Below are 15,248 nucleotides of genomic sequence, written 5' to 3'. Positions count from 1 at the left end.
AACAAGAAACTATAATTTCTGCTTCCTTGTGATACATTAAGTCTGGGGTAAATAATTGGACTTTGGTCCTCCTCCTCCTCCTCCTCCTCACTGCTGCTCTGATAAGAAGCTTCCTCGGTTTACTTATCTGTGAGCAGCTTTGTTACATTGTGTCAGGGACTGCAGCGCTCCATTCTCGTGTATCTTTGACCGTCTGTAGAATAACTAGAGATGGAGAATCCTTTGTAGCCTCTTTCCCTTCATCATCCAGGAGGTGACTCCCCCGTCCCATCGTGAATCTTCCCCTTGATAACTTACATCTACTGTCTCCAAGAAAAATGTCTCAATCCAATGTATCATCGGTGATATTAAAGCAAGACGCGTCTCAGAGGAGACCTGGAAACCAACTAACGAGAGATTCTGCACTGAATATTCAGGGATGGATCCAAGTCTAAATTTATATAGCACCAACATATTCCACAGCACTTTATAGACACCATCATCCCTGTCCCCATTGGGGCTCACAATCTGAAGGCCTTTGGTTTCCATTCATCTTCTCACACAAACCTCCGAGGTCTTCACAGAAGGAATCACCCCGGGGGCGCAATGTACTAATATGTGACTTCTGGGGGCGACTGATCACTCGGGATTCTATTTAGGGGATCAGACTACAGGGGGCTGAATACTAATTCACGGCACAATTTTCAGATTTTTTAAATATTTACAATTCCAGGTATCGTTTTCTTTACTTTTCACAAATACTTGTACTTTGTGTTGGTGTCAAATAAATTCTTAAAATGATACATTTAAGTTTGTAGATGTAACTTGAAAAATGGGGAAAAGTTCACGGGGTATGAATACTTTTTCAAGGCATCGTATATTCCAACCACACCCAGAAGATCCCACTGACTTATTATGGGGTCCGTTAGGTCCTCACTTCCCGATGACTCCAGGACTTGTATTTTCCACTGATGTTTGTGTTTTGTTCCTTTCTTACCAAGTGTTCACCTAATTGTGATAAAGTATTTTTAGCCACTAATTAGCTGTTAATATTATATCTGAACATGTGTTACGAGCTCTCGCTTTACTGCAAGCTGCCATCTGCATATGGAGTATTCCCAGCAGTGCAGAGCCTTTGATGGATTACTGCAGCCGAGCTCCTCAATCACAACCAGCGGTAATCACCGTAATGCTACAGAACCAGCCACAATACAGAGCAACCAGCGAGCGCCGCTCTGAAGCACCAGCCACAATACAACATAACCAGCGAACGCCGCTCTGAAGCACCAGCCACAATACAAAGCAACCAGCGGTAATCACCGTAAAGCTACAGAACCAGCCACAATACAAAGCAACCAGCGAGCGCCGCTCTGAAGCACCAACCAGAATATAAAGCAACCAGCGAGCGCCGCTCTGAAGCACCAGCCAGAATACAAAGCAACCAGCGAGCGCCGCTCTGAAGCACCAGCCAGAATATAAAGCAACCAGTGAGCGCTGCTCTGAAGCACCAGCCAGAATACAAAGCAACCAGCGAGCGCTGCTCTGAAGCACCAGCCACAATACAAAGCAACCAGCGAGCGCCGCTCTGAAGCACCAGCCACAATACAAAGCAACCAGCGAGCGCTGCTCTGAAGCACCAGCCACAATACAAAGCAACCAGCGAGCGCCGCTCTGAAGCACCAGCCACAATACAAAACAACCAGCGAGCGCTGCTCTGAAGCACCAGCCACAATACAAAGCAACCAGCGAGTGCTGCTCTAAAGCACCAGCCACAATACAAAGCAACCAGCGAGCGCCGCTCTGAAGCTCCAGCCACAATACAAAGCAATCTGAAGCACCAGCCACAATACAAAGCAACCAGCGAGCGCCGCTCTGAAGCTCCAGTCACAATACAGAGCAACCAGCGAGTGACGCTCTGAAGCACCAGCCACAATACAAAAGAACCAGCGACCGCTGCTCTGAAGCACCAACCAGAATACAAAACAACCAGCGAGCGCCGCTCTGAAGCACCAGCCACAATACAAAGCAACCAGCGAGCGACGCTCTGAAGCACCAGCCACAATACAAAACAACCAGCGAGCGCCGCTCTGAGGCACCAGCCACAATACAAAGCAACCAGCGAGCGCCGCTCCGAAGCTCCAGTCACAATACAGAGCAACCAGCGAGCGACGCTCTGAAGCACCAATCACAATACAAAGCAACCAGCGAGCGACGCTCTGAAGCACCAGCCACAATACAAAACAACCAGCAAGAGCCGCTCTGAAGCACCAGCCACAATACAAAATAACCAGCGAGCGCCGCTCTGAAGCACAAACCACAATACAAAGCAACCAGCGAGCACCACTCTGAAGCACCAACCGCAATACAAAACAACCAGCGAGCGCCGCTCTGAAGCTCCAGCCACAATATAAAGCAAACTGAAGCACCAGCCACAATACAAAGCAACCAGCAAGCGCCGCTCTGAAGCACCAACCGCAATACAAAACAACCAGCGAGCACCACTCTGAAGCACCAGCCACAATACAAAACAACCAGCGAGCGCCACTCTGAAGCCCCAACCAGAATACAAAACAACCAGCGAGCACCACTCTGAAGCACCAGCCACAATACAAAACAACCAGCGAGTGCCGCTCTGAAGCACCAACCAGAATACAAAACAACCAGCGAGCGCCACTCTGAAGCCCCAACCACAATAAAAAAACAACGAGCGAGCGCTGCTCTGAAGCACCAACCACAATAAAAAAGAACTTTGCGGTGGATGTGTCTTGTGCAGGATCTTTATTTTGGCCACTGAGGTATAAAGCGTCATGGCCGCACACCCTGGATATAGAGTAACGAGTTACATCCCACCCTGCACAGGACAACACAACATGATATGGATGGACGCCCGTGGCCAGTAGAGGGCGCCGTGCTGCGCTGCGCTCTCCTCCATCTGCTTCTTATAAGAAGTTAATGAGTGAAGCCGGGAATTACAGATCACAGAATCGATTTCTAACTAATCCAAACTGATCCTCCCAAATACATTAAAATGAGGGCTGACCGGTCGCCATTACTCGGGGTCCTTTTGGGGGCCGCGATGGGGCTCAGTCTCACCCCTCCTCACCTGCTCCTCTGCAGCCTCCAGATTACAGGTCGCTGAGGGGTGGACGAGTCAAGAGATGGAAGACTGAAGACTGAAGAGCTGTGGGGGCGGCAGAGGAGGGGGTCCGGAGAGGATCGGGGAATGTATATATTATTTTCAGCCTTTCTATTCTATCAGAGCAATGAGGACAGTTCTGATTTGGACACAACTGAATCTGCCGGATTAGAATGTCAGCAGTGTTACCCCCCCGTCCCGGATCCGTGCTTTGCTCCCCTCCCCCCGATCTGCTAGGACTAGGTTGTGCTCCACGTCGGGCTTTGCAGATGGCTGACAACATAATCTCATGTGATCATCTGCCCAGATCTATATAAGGCTCCAATACACCTGTGTCTTGGTATTAAGACTTTAGTATTCCTAACCCTGCCTTCCTGCAGATTCCAACACCTCAGATACCTGCCTGCCTGCAGCTTCCAACACTTCACCTACCTGACTGCCTGCAGCTTCCAACACCTCAGCCACCTGCCTGCCTGCAGCCTCCAGTACCTCAGCTCCCTGTCTGCCTGTGGCTTCCAGTACCTCAGCTCCCTGTCTGCCTGCAGCTTCCAGTACCTCAGCCACCTGCCTGCCTGTAGCTTCCAGTACTTCAGCTGCCTTCCTGCCTGCAGCTTCCAGTACCTCAGCTCCCTGTCTGCCTGTGGCTTCCAGTACCTCAGCTCCCTGTCTGCCTGCAGCTTCCAGTACCTCAGCCACCTGCCTGCCTGCAGCTTCCAGTACTTCAGCTGCCTTCCTGCCTGCAGCTTCCAGTACCTCAGCTCCCTGTCTGCCTGCAGCTTCCAGTACCTCAGCTCCCTGTATGCCTGCAGCTTCCAGTACCTCAGCTCCCTGTATGCCTGCAGCTTCCAGTACCTCAGCTGCCTACCTGCCTGCAGCTTCCAGTCCCTCAGCTGCCTGCCTGCAGCTTCCAGTACCTCAGCTCCCTGTCTGCCTGTGGCTTCCAGTACCTCAGCTGCCTGTCTGCCTGTGGCTTCCAGTACCTCAGCTCCCTGTCTGCCTGTGGCTTCCAGTACCTCAGCTGCCTGTCTGCCTGTGACTTCCAGTCCCTCAGCTCCCTGTCTGCCTGCAGCCTCCAGTCCCTCAGCTCCCTGTTTGCCTGTGGCTTCCAGTACCTCAGCTGCCTATCTGCCTGCAGCTTCCAGTATCTCAGCTGCCTGTCTGCCTGTGGCTTCCAGTACCTCAGCTGCCTGTCTGCCTGCAGCTTCCAGTCCCTCAGCTCCCTGTCTGCCTGTGGCTTCCAGTATCTCAGCTCCCTGTCTGCCTGCAGCCTCCAGTCCCTCAGCTCCCTGTCTGCCTGCAGCCTCCAGTCCCTCAACTCCCTGTCTGCCTGTGGCTTCCAGTCCCTCAGCTCCCTGTCTGCCTGTAGCTTCCAGTACCTCAGCTGCCTGTCTGCCTGTGGCTTCCAGTACCTCAGCTGCCTGTCTGCCTGCAGCTTCCAGTCCTTCAGCTCCCTGTCTGCCTGCAGCTTCCAGTCCCTCAGCTCCCTGTCTGCCTGCAGCTTCCAGTCCCTCAGCTCCCTGTCTGCCTGTGGCTTCCAGTATCTCAGCTCCCTATCTGCCTGCAGCTTCTAATACCTCACCTATATGACTGCCTGCAGCTTCCAGTACCTCAGCTACCTGCCTGTGGCTTCCAGTCCCTCAGCTCCCTGTCTGCCTGTAGTTCCTGTACCTCAGCTGCCTGTCTGCTTGCGACTCCCAGTCCCTCAGCTTTCTGCCTGCGATTCCCAGTCCCTCAGTTTGCGTCCTCCGTGCCTCACCTGTTTGCTGCACAGATGCCCGTATGTCCACCTGGAACCTGGGCTTGGAGGATACAACTCACCAGGTGATCTTTACAAGGAGATTTGTCCATCTCTACGTCTCTTTATTTATGCACCGATGGCAGAAATTCAATTAAGCTTTTGCATAATATTAATGAACACAACAAAGTGTCTCAAATTATAATGTGGGCAGAATAATCTCAGGTATAAAAAGGAAGAAAAATCAGGATCCACATGAGGTCAGCACATCCGGGAGAGGCGAGGTTGCCAGTACGGAGGATTATGGAGGGTCACCTGTCGTGTCAGGAGGGTCACCTGTGGTGTCAGGAGGGTCACCTGTCGTGTCAGGAGGGTCACCTGTCGTGTCAGGAGGGTCACCTGTCGTGTCAGGAGGGTCACCTGTCGTGTCAGGAGGGTCACCTGTGGTGTCAGGAGGGTCACCTGTCGTGTCAGGAGGGTCACTTGTCGTGTCAGGAGGGTCACTTGTCGTGTCAGGAGGGTCACCGGTGGTGTCAGGAGGGTCACCTGTCGTGTCAGGAGGGTCACCTGTCGTGTCAGGAGGGTCACCTGTCGTGTCAGGAGGGTCACCTGTCGTGTCAGGAGGGTCACCTGTGGTGTCAGGAGGGTCACTTGTCGTGTCAGGAGGGTCACTTGTCGTGTCAGGAGGGTCACCTGTGGTGTCAGGAGGGTCACCTGTCCTGTCAGGAGGGTCACCTGTGGTGTCAGGAGGGTCACCTGTGGTGTCAGGAGGGTCACCTGTCCTGTCAGGAGGGTCACCTGTGGTGTCAGGAGGGTCACCTGTCGTGTCAGGAGGGTCACCTGTCGTGTCAGGACGGGCACAGCACTGTACGTGATGGAATAATGCGGAGCTGCCGAGGACCACCCCAGGACACGTGTATTCATAGAGAACATGCACCACCTCCTCTGCGCAGACTTTTGTGCCTTTTTGGGATTCCCTTTATGGCTGCCATTATTTTTGAAGATGCGCACAATATCAAACCCTGGGAACTTTATATAAAAGTTTATACTTATTGTCCAACAAAGCGTCCATAGGGTCACACGGCCGAGATTAAGAAACTCACAAAAGCTTCAAAGAGCCAAATAAAACCCAAGAAAGTAAAACTAAGTGTATATATATATATATATATATATATATATATATATATATATATATATATATATATATATATATCTGCAGTATAAGGAGAGAGAGCAGCAGAATTGGGGCTTCTGAAGAGGGAGAACTGTGCAGATGCCTTCCTCATCCCTGCTGGACAGTTTTGCTTTGTGTCGGGTTTATCTCCGTCTCCTGATGGATTTTCGTAGACTCTTTCTAACTTTACAGCACTTGTTATTTGTCTTAGATTTTGCAATATACCAAACTTTTCTTGTGCTTTGTTGCATTTTTGACCACGTCCTTTTCGTCCTGCTGCCTCGTTCAATGAGACACTGGAAGTGTCTAAAACGCATATTAGATGTGCTATGCGGCATATATGCCAGGATTTAGCGCAAATTGTATCTTAGAATAATTCCCCATCTGCTAATAGACAATGAAGCAGCAGATTTACCACTGGGAAGTTGTTGCTCAGGGGTGAGCAGAGCCCCAGACATATTATTGTGGGGGGTGCAGAGATCTGGATATTAGTGGAAGTTTCTTTTAGAGACTCTTCTGGGTTTCCCCGAGGTTTGAAGTGTCCAGATAATGAGACGCTTTATACCTCTTCTGATACCTGACCCTACAGAGATGCCTCATCAGTCACATTGCAGAATGTGCCCAGAATAAGATACATTATTGATACATCCGGTCTGACTATGAAGCAGCTGCACCTCTCCCCAATCTACAAGCGATCACCGGGGCAGAGATGATTCGTGGCCACAGAAAACTCATCCTACAACTGGAAGCTCAGAGGGAAGCGCATGAATCTACAGAAGATCACAAGTCATGCTGCTGCTGGTCTGTGGGATGGACGGATGCCATGAGCAGCTGTAATCCTGCTGTCTGTTTTTCACCAAATCTTATATGTTAGATTCCTTTAGTCTAAGGATTCGAACCAACCTGCCCCCTGATCTGATATGATCTGAGGAGCCCAGGACTCTCATGGAGAGATTGTGGCTGCACCCAGTTGTCAGAGACGCCTCATATAAGAAGATAGCAGTACCACATATAGTACCTGACTAATCATAGGGGACCATGAAATACATTATTCATTGGGCACTGATGTGCATCAAGCAATACACCTAAAGTGATTATGATTACCAATTTAGAGAAAAATCATGAACCCATCATCACTTCAAAATGAATCTCTAGCATTCACATCACGTTCTCAATCATTTTAACATAAATTTCACAGCTTTTCCTGACAGAGACCCCAAAACTTCAGTCTAAATAAGGGTCGCAGTCATGTGATTAAAATGACTTCCTGCCACCACTAGAGGGAGCTCATGAGCTCACTGCATAAATCTGTATATTAAAGAAAACAAAAAATAGGGGTCGGTATTGGGCCCTCTTCTATTTTGTATATATTCATTAATCATTAATAACCATGTAGGGGGCATATAGATTAGAATTTCATTATTTGCAGATGACACTTCACTTTGCAAGGTAATCGACAAAGAAGAGGATAATTTAATATAGTTTTAGCATGAAAATAATAATAATAATAATAATAATAATAATAATAATAATAATATTGCAGAAGGATTTGTGTAAGCCGGAGGCTTAGGCTGAGAAATGGCAATTGAAGTCATGTAGATAAATGTAAGATCATGCACTTGGGCAGAGAAAATAATATGTGTAATTATGTAGTAAATTGTAGAACATTGGGTAAAATTGTCACTGAAAAAGACTTGGGTGGACGGCAAACTCAACCTTACTGACCAGTGTCAGGCAGCTGCTGCCAAAGCTAATAAAATAATGGGATGCATTAAAAGAGGCCGAGATGCTCATGAGAAGAGCATAGTTTTCTTCTATATAAGTCACTAATGCGGCCACTCATACTGTATATTGGATAGAATTTTGGTCTCTGGTATAAAAGGACATAGCTGAACTAGAGCGGGTGCAGAGAAGAGCAACCAAGGTTATTAGAGGAATGGGGGGAATGCATAAGACGGGTTATTAAACTTGGGGTTATTCAGTTTGGAAAAACGAAGGCGTAGGGGTGATCTTATTACAATGCACATATATAAGAGGGTACAGTACAGAGATCTGTATAATGAGCTTTTTACACCTAGGCCTGCGACAGGGACAAGGAGGAATCCACTATGTCTAGAGGAAAGGAGGTTTAATCATAATCACAGATACAGATTCTTTACTGTAAGAGCAGTGATACAAGGATGGATTCTTTACTGTAAGAGCAGTGATACTAGGATGGATTCTTTACTGTAAGAGCAGTGATACTAGGATGGATTCTTTACTGTAAGAGCAGTGATAGTAGGATGGATTCTTTACTGTAAGAGCAGTGATACTAGGATGGATTCTTTACTGTAAGAGCAGTGAGACTATGGATCTCTCTGCCACACAATGGTGTAATGGTTGATTACTAAAATTCAACATGAGCCTGGATGCCTTTCTGTAAAAATATATTATTACAGGTTATAGGCAATAAATTTGGTGATGGGCGTTGATCCAGGAAACCCGTGTGATGGCCCAACGTGGAGTCGGGAAGGGATTTTTCCCCTCATACGGAGCTTTCTGTCCGCTGCATGGGGGTTTTGCCTTCTTCTGGATCAGCATGTTAGGTTATAGGGTGAACTTGATGGACTTAAGTGTAAATGCAACCTTATGAGGTAGAATATAGAAGATACAATATAGATAAAGTATACGGTATAGATTGTAGAATATATAATATAGAGTATAGCTGATAGGAGGACTGGTGGTGGAGGGACAGGTACGGGGAGCGCTGACCAGACGCATCATTTATTTTTACCTCGTTCCTGTCCAATTTCATTTTCATACAATCTAATCAATGTGAATCCAATTTTTCCCCAGAATTGAGCAAATATTCCCAAATCTAATTCCAAGAGATTCGATCAATTCTAGAGCCTAAGGAAAGTGATTAAAATTAGATGCAAACACTTTGCCTAAAGTTTCTGTCTTGACCTTTTTGAGGCGTTGACTTCCCTGGAGGCCGGGGTCCCCGCACCCCTTCCCCAGTCCTCCGGTGGTCCTTTTTCCCGGCAGACCCCTCTACAATCCCTGTGAGATTTTATCATATTTTCCAGTCCAGTTTTGCCTTTTGCTCGGATTATGTCTCCGGCTTCTGTTATTTCTTCTCGTGCTTTTGTTATTTTATCCAATCTCTTCTGTTTTCTTTGCATTTGCTGAATTTTACATGATCTTGTAGAAGAGCAGCAGTGACCTCTAGTGTTCAGTCCACAGCACGACATGGGGAAGTCCAGTCCCTACTGGAAGGTGCAAAATGCTCCATAACTGGTGCCATCCACAGCTGCGCGCTCCATTGCGGAGTTGGGATCCCATTTGTCGCCTCCGCTGAATCACCTAAGTTGTCAATGAGTGACGGTTAACCCCTTGCTGTCTGATGTTTGTAGCTCAGTGTTGCAGAAGCAATGACTGCAATTCAATGTACGGGTCCTGCCCATAGAACAGGGGGTCATCCAGTGAGTGCAGGAGTCATCCAGTGAGTGCAGGGGATCATCCAGTGAGTGCAGGAGTCATCCAGTGAGTGCAGGGGGTCATCCAGTGAGTGCAGGGGGTCATCCAGTGAGTGCAGGGGGTCATCCAGTGAGTACAGGGGGTCATCCAGTAAGTGCAGGGGGTCATCTAGTGAGTGCAGGGGGTCATCCAGTGAGTGCAGAAGGTCATCCAGTGAGTGCAGGGAGTCATCCAGTGAGTGCTGGGGTCATCCAGTGAGTGCAGGGAGTCATCCAGTGAGTGCAGGGGGTCATCCAGTAAGTGCAGGGAGTCATCTAGTGAGTGCAGGGAGTCATCCAGTGAGTGCAGGGGGTCATCCAGTGAGTGCAGAAGGTCATCCAGTGAGTGCAGGGAGTCATCCAGTGAGTGCTGGGGTCATCCAGTGAGTGCAGGGAGTCATCCAGTGAGTGCAGGGGGTCATCCAGTAAGTGCAGGGAGTCATCTAGTGAGTGCAGGGGTCATCCAGTGAGTGCAGGGGGTCATCCAGTGAGTGCAGGGGGTCATCCAGTGAGTACAGGGGGTCATCCAGTAAGTGCAGGGAGTCATCCAGTGAGTGCAGGGGTCATCCAGTGAGTGCAGGGGGTCATCCAGTGAGTGCAGGAGGTCATCCAGTGAGTGCAGGGGGTCATCCAGTGAGTGCAGGGGTCATCCAGTGAGTGCAGGGGGTCATCCAGTGAGTGCAGAAGGTCATCCAGTGAGTGCAGGAGGTCATCCAGTGAGTGCAGGGAGTCATCCAGTGAGTGCAGGGGTCATCCAGTGAGTGCAGGGGGTCATCCAGTGAGCGCAGGAACACCAAGTCCCGGAGCATGGGGACCTACATTTATCCCATATGAGATGAAGACTATTATGGTCCCTGATTGTTGGGGTCCTGATGGAGCTTTTGCATTGGACACATTATAGCTAGATATAGATTATAATTTTACTACAGAAAATTATTGTTATTATTATTATGTAGAAGAACAGCAGCGCTCAGAAACACACAATAAAGAAGCCAAAGACCTGACAAGAAGCTGAGTCCATATCTGCAAGATTGATATAAGACAAACACCTGCACTCTGCACAGAGGCTGCAACTGAAGATGAGGGCAATAACATGCTGGTAAGTTTGGGGAGTTGGAGGCACAAAGTCCACTGTGGGGTCTCCCTGATGCTGGAGCCATGATTGTGTCCAGTCTCATCCCCATCACTATCACATCCCAGCATTACTCTGAGTGCAGCTCTGGGGGCTTCCTGGACCCTTGTTAGTCTGCACCCCTGAAATCTGCAGATATTGTAAGAATTGCTGTAGTTGGCACTCATGGGGCTGATATGGATCAGTGGGGTCTGAAGGGTTAACTGGATGGAGACCCCATAGTAAATGGAAGATCACAGCTGGGATGGAAACACCAGAAGGCAGATCCCACCTGATCACATTGCTTCACAGCCTCCCAGGCACCTAACTTGCCCCCAGACCCCCAGCACACGCGCAGCCCCCAGACCCCCAGGACCCACGCAGCCCCCAGACCCCCAGGACCCACGCAGCCCCCAGACCCCCAGGACCCACGCAGCCCCCAGACCCCCAGGACCTCCAGCATCCGCGTAGCCCCCAGACCCACAGGACCCCCAGCACCCGCGCAGCCCCCAGACACCCAGGGCCCCCAGCATCCATGCAGCCCCCAGACCCCCAGGACCCACGCAGCCCCCAGACCCCCAGGACCTCCAGCATCCGCGCAGCCCCCAGACCCACAGGACCCCCAGCATCCACGCAGCCCCCAGAACCCCAGGACCCAAGCAGCCCCCAGACCCCCAGGACCCCCAGCACACGCGCAGCCCCCAGGACCCCCAGGACCTCCAGCATCCGCGCAGCCCCCAGACCCACAGGACCCCCAGCATCCACGCAGCCCCCAGAACCCCAGGACCCAAGCAGCCCCCAGACCCCCAGGACCCCCAGCACACGCGCAGCCCCCAGGACCCCCAGGACCCAGGCAGCCCCCACTGTCTGCACACAGGGCTCCGGTTACTTACAGTTGGCAGCCGCTGATCCCAGCTGGCACAGAGCAGGCAGCAGGCACAGGCAGGCACAGAACAGATCCGAATCCATGTTACCGGCTGTAAATGGCACAGTCTATGTGGAGGACCCCGGAGCTGTGTGTGGAGGACCCCGGAGCTGTGTGTGGAGGACCCCGGAGCTGTGTGTGGAGGACCCCGGAGCTGTGTGTGGAGGACGCTCAGACAAATCCTCGGCTGCCAGCATCATCCAGACCCCCACCCTGAGCTGCAGCCATCGCGGACAGACCCTGAGAGGGAGACACATCCAGAGGAGCGGAGCAACAATCAGCACCAGAGATGGAGGACAGCTCCTTATAACACTCTCCACCCACAGCCCCGAGCAGGCGACACCCACCGGCTCCACACACAGAGCTGCAGAGCAGAACTCACACTGCTGTGTGCAAACCATGAAGCAGGCGACACCCACCAGCTCCAGACACAGAGCTGCAGAACAGAACTCACACTGCTGTGTACAGTCCATGAAGCAGGGTACACCCGCCGGCTCCACACACAGAGCTGCAGAGCAGAACTCACACTGCTGTGTACAGACCATGAAGCAGGGTACACCCGCCGGCTCCACACACAGAGCTGCAGAGCAGAACTCACACTGCTGTGTGCAAACCATGAAGCAGGCTACACCCACCGGCTCCACACAGCAGAGCTGCAGAACAGAACTCACACTGCTGTGTACTGACCATGAAGCAGGGTACACCCGCCGGCTCCACACACAGAGCTGCAGAGCAGAACTCACACTGCTGTGTACTGACCATGAAGCAGGGTACACCCGCCGGCTCCACACACAGAGCTGCAGAGCAGAACTCACACTGCTGTGTACAGTCCATAAAGCAGGCGACACCCACCGGCTCCACACACAGAGCTGCAGAGCAGAACTCACACTGCTGTGTACAGTCCATAGAGCAGGCGACACCCACCGGCTCCACACACAGAGCTGCAGAGCTGAACTCACACTGCTGTGTACTGACCATGAAGCAGGGTACACCCGCCGGCTCCACACACAGAGCTGCAGAGCAGAACTCACACTGCTGTGTACAGTCCATAAAGCAGGCGACACCCACCGGCTCCACACACAGAGCTGCAGAGCAGAATTCACACTGCTGTGTACAGACCATGAAGCAGGGTACACCCACCGGCTCCACACACAGAGCTGCAGAGCAGAACTCACACTGCTGTGTACTGACCATGAAGCAGGGTACACCCGCCGGCTCCACACACAGAGCTGCAGAGCAGAACTCACACTGCTGTGTACAGTCCATAAAGCAGGCGACACCCACCGGCTCCACACACAGAGCTGCAGAGCAGAATTCACACTGCTGTGTACTGACCATGAAGCAGGCGACACCCACCGGCTCACACAGCAGAGCTGCAGAGCAGAATTCACACTGCTGTGTACAGACCATGAAGCAGGGTACACCCGCCGGCTCCACACACAGAGCTGCAGAGCAGAACTCACACTGCTGTGTACAGACCATGAAGCAGGGTACACCCACCGGCTCCACACACAGAGCTGCAGAGCAGAACTCACACTGCTGTGTACAGACCATGAAGCAGGCGACACCCACCGGCTCCATACACAGAGCTGCAGAGCAGAACTCACACTGCTGTGTACAGACCATGAAGCAGGGTACACCCGCCGGCTCCACACAGCAGAGCTGCAGAGCAGAACTCACACTGCTGTGTACTGACCATGAAGCAGGGTACACCCACCGGCTCCACACACAGAGCTGCAGAGCAGAACTCACACTGCTGTGTACTGACCATGAAGCAGGGTACACCCGCCGGCTCCACACACAGAGCTGCAGAGCAGAACTCACACTGCTGTGTACAGACCATGAAGCAGGGTACACCCACCGGCTCCACACACAGAGCTGCAGAGCAGAACTCACACTGCTGTGTACAGACCATGAAGCAGGCGACACCCACCGGCTCCATACACAGAGCTGCAGAGCAGAACTCACACTGCTGTGTACAGACCATGAAGCAGGGTACACCCACCGGCTCACACAGCAGAGCTGCAGAGCAGAATTCACACTACTGTATACAAACCATGAAGCAGGCTACACCCACTGGCTCCACACAGCAGAGCTGCAGAGCGTAATTCAAAGTGTTGAGTACAGAGGTGTCAGAGCAGACAACACCCCGGCTCCACACAGCAGAGCTGCAGAGCAGAACTCACAGTACTGTGTACAGAGGTGTCACAGAGCAAATTACACCCACCGGCTCTACACTGCAGAGCAGAACTAAGGGTGCTATGTACAGACTATAGAGCAGCCTACATCCACTGTATCCAGACAGCAGAGCTGCAGAGCAGAACTCACAGTGCTGTGTACAGACCATAGAGCAAGCTAGCTCCACGCACTGGCTCAGCTGCAGAGCGGCACTCACTGTGCTGTGTACAGACCATAGAGCAAGCTAGCTTCACCCACTAGCTCGGCTGCAGAGCGGCACTCACAGTGCTGTGTACAGAGGTGTGATAGAGGAGGTTAAGGGGCTCACTCCAGCACATCGACCCCCGGGGGGTTTCCCTGCTCCCATTTAGGTCAGTTCGCGCCTGAAAAAGCCAATAAAAAGCTTAAAGTTTAATTTTATTGTTTTTATTAAATCTGATTGTAAAAAAAAATCTATTTTTTTTTATCCAAAAATACATGCAGTTAATAAAAAAATATTTTTTTCTGAAGCTGCGAATAACCTTTGAATGTAAATAAAGTCTTTTATGCAGGGGCCGGGGCAGACACGTGGCGGATTGTGGCAGACTTTTATCTATTTGTTTATGTTGGGGCCATTTGTTTGTTTTGGGATGGTTCAGATTTTGGAGGCTTCGGTCATTGTGTTTCTTATAAATGAGGCTCATTATTGGCTTTTCTGTGCTAATTGTTCCATCATCCCCTCATTAACACAACAGCTCCGACAATATTTCCACGACAGCTGTGTCACTGCGCAGCGGATAGAGGGATTACTGGGACTTGTCACATTCTGCCAGTGACAGCCGTGGAGATATCTGGCGCTGACCTAAAGGTGGATTTAATAAATAAATCTTTATTTTCATATAGCGCTAACATATTCCGCATCCCTTTACATACATCAGGAACACTGTCCCCATTGGGCTCACAATCTAAATTACCTATCTGTACGTCTTTGGAATGTGGGAGAAAACCCATGCAAACATGGGGAGAACATATAAACTCCTTGCAGATGATGTCCTTGGTGAGATTGGAACCCAGGACCCCAGCGCTGCAAGACTGCAGTGCTAACCACTGAGCCACAGTGCAGTGCTAACCACTGAGCAACTGTGCCGCTGGATCTGTCTTTCAATATCAGGATGGCAGTGTTGTCAGCCATTGTTTGCAGATAATCTTCCTATAGAGGCATGGTTATATATACATTGTGGCTGAGGATAACTGGAGCACAATCTCCGCCGCTTCCTCCAGCGGATATCACTCCTCTGGACACATTACAGATCGTTTGAAAGGTCAATTTGCAGCAAAGTCTTAAGTGTGAAGCTGCCACATTGATCATTAATTTCGTGATTCCAGAAGAGAAAATCACTTATGCGATGTTAAAGAGCAGAGAGAAAAGGATACGCATAAAATATTCACACTGAGCGCCGCTCTGGAGGTAAATACATAATGTACTGTGGAAATATTGGTTGTGCGCAGCGGTGTGCTGACTGCACATAGGTGT

General features: G+C 50.6%; 1 protein-coding gene across 1 annotated transcript in view; it reads right to left on the bottom strand.

The window, feature by feature from the left end:
• Positions 1–11,839, bottom strand: part of CNTNAP5 (contactin associated protein family member 5) — a 356,337-nt gene extending 344,498 nt beyond the window's left edge. The window contains exon 1 of the mRNA XM_075317029.1: positions 11,526–11,839. Coding sequence (XP_075173144.1) covers positions 11,526–11,601 — 76 coding nt within the window. The 5' untranslated portion in view covers positions 11,602–11,839. The remainder of the gene's footprint in view (positions 1–11,525) is intronic.
• Between the last annotated feature and the right edge of the window lie 3,409 nt (positions 11,840–15,248).

The sequence above is a fragment of the Anomaloglossus baeobatrachus genome, chromosome 7, assembly GCF_048569485.1.
Source record: "Anomaloglossus baeobatrachus isolate aAnoBae1 chromosome 7, aAnoBae1.hap1, whole genome shotgun sequence".
Lineage (NCBI taxonomy): Eukaryota > Metazoa > Chordata > Amphibia > Anura > Aromobatidae > Anomaloglossus > Anomaloglossus baeobatrachus.
Note: the sequence above shows the minus strand (reverse complement) of the source record. Positions and strands in the feature narration are given on the sequence as shown.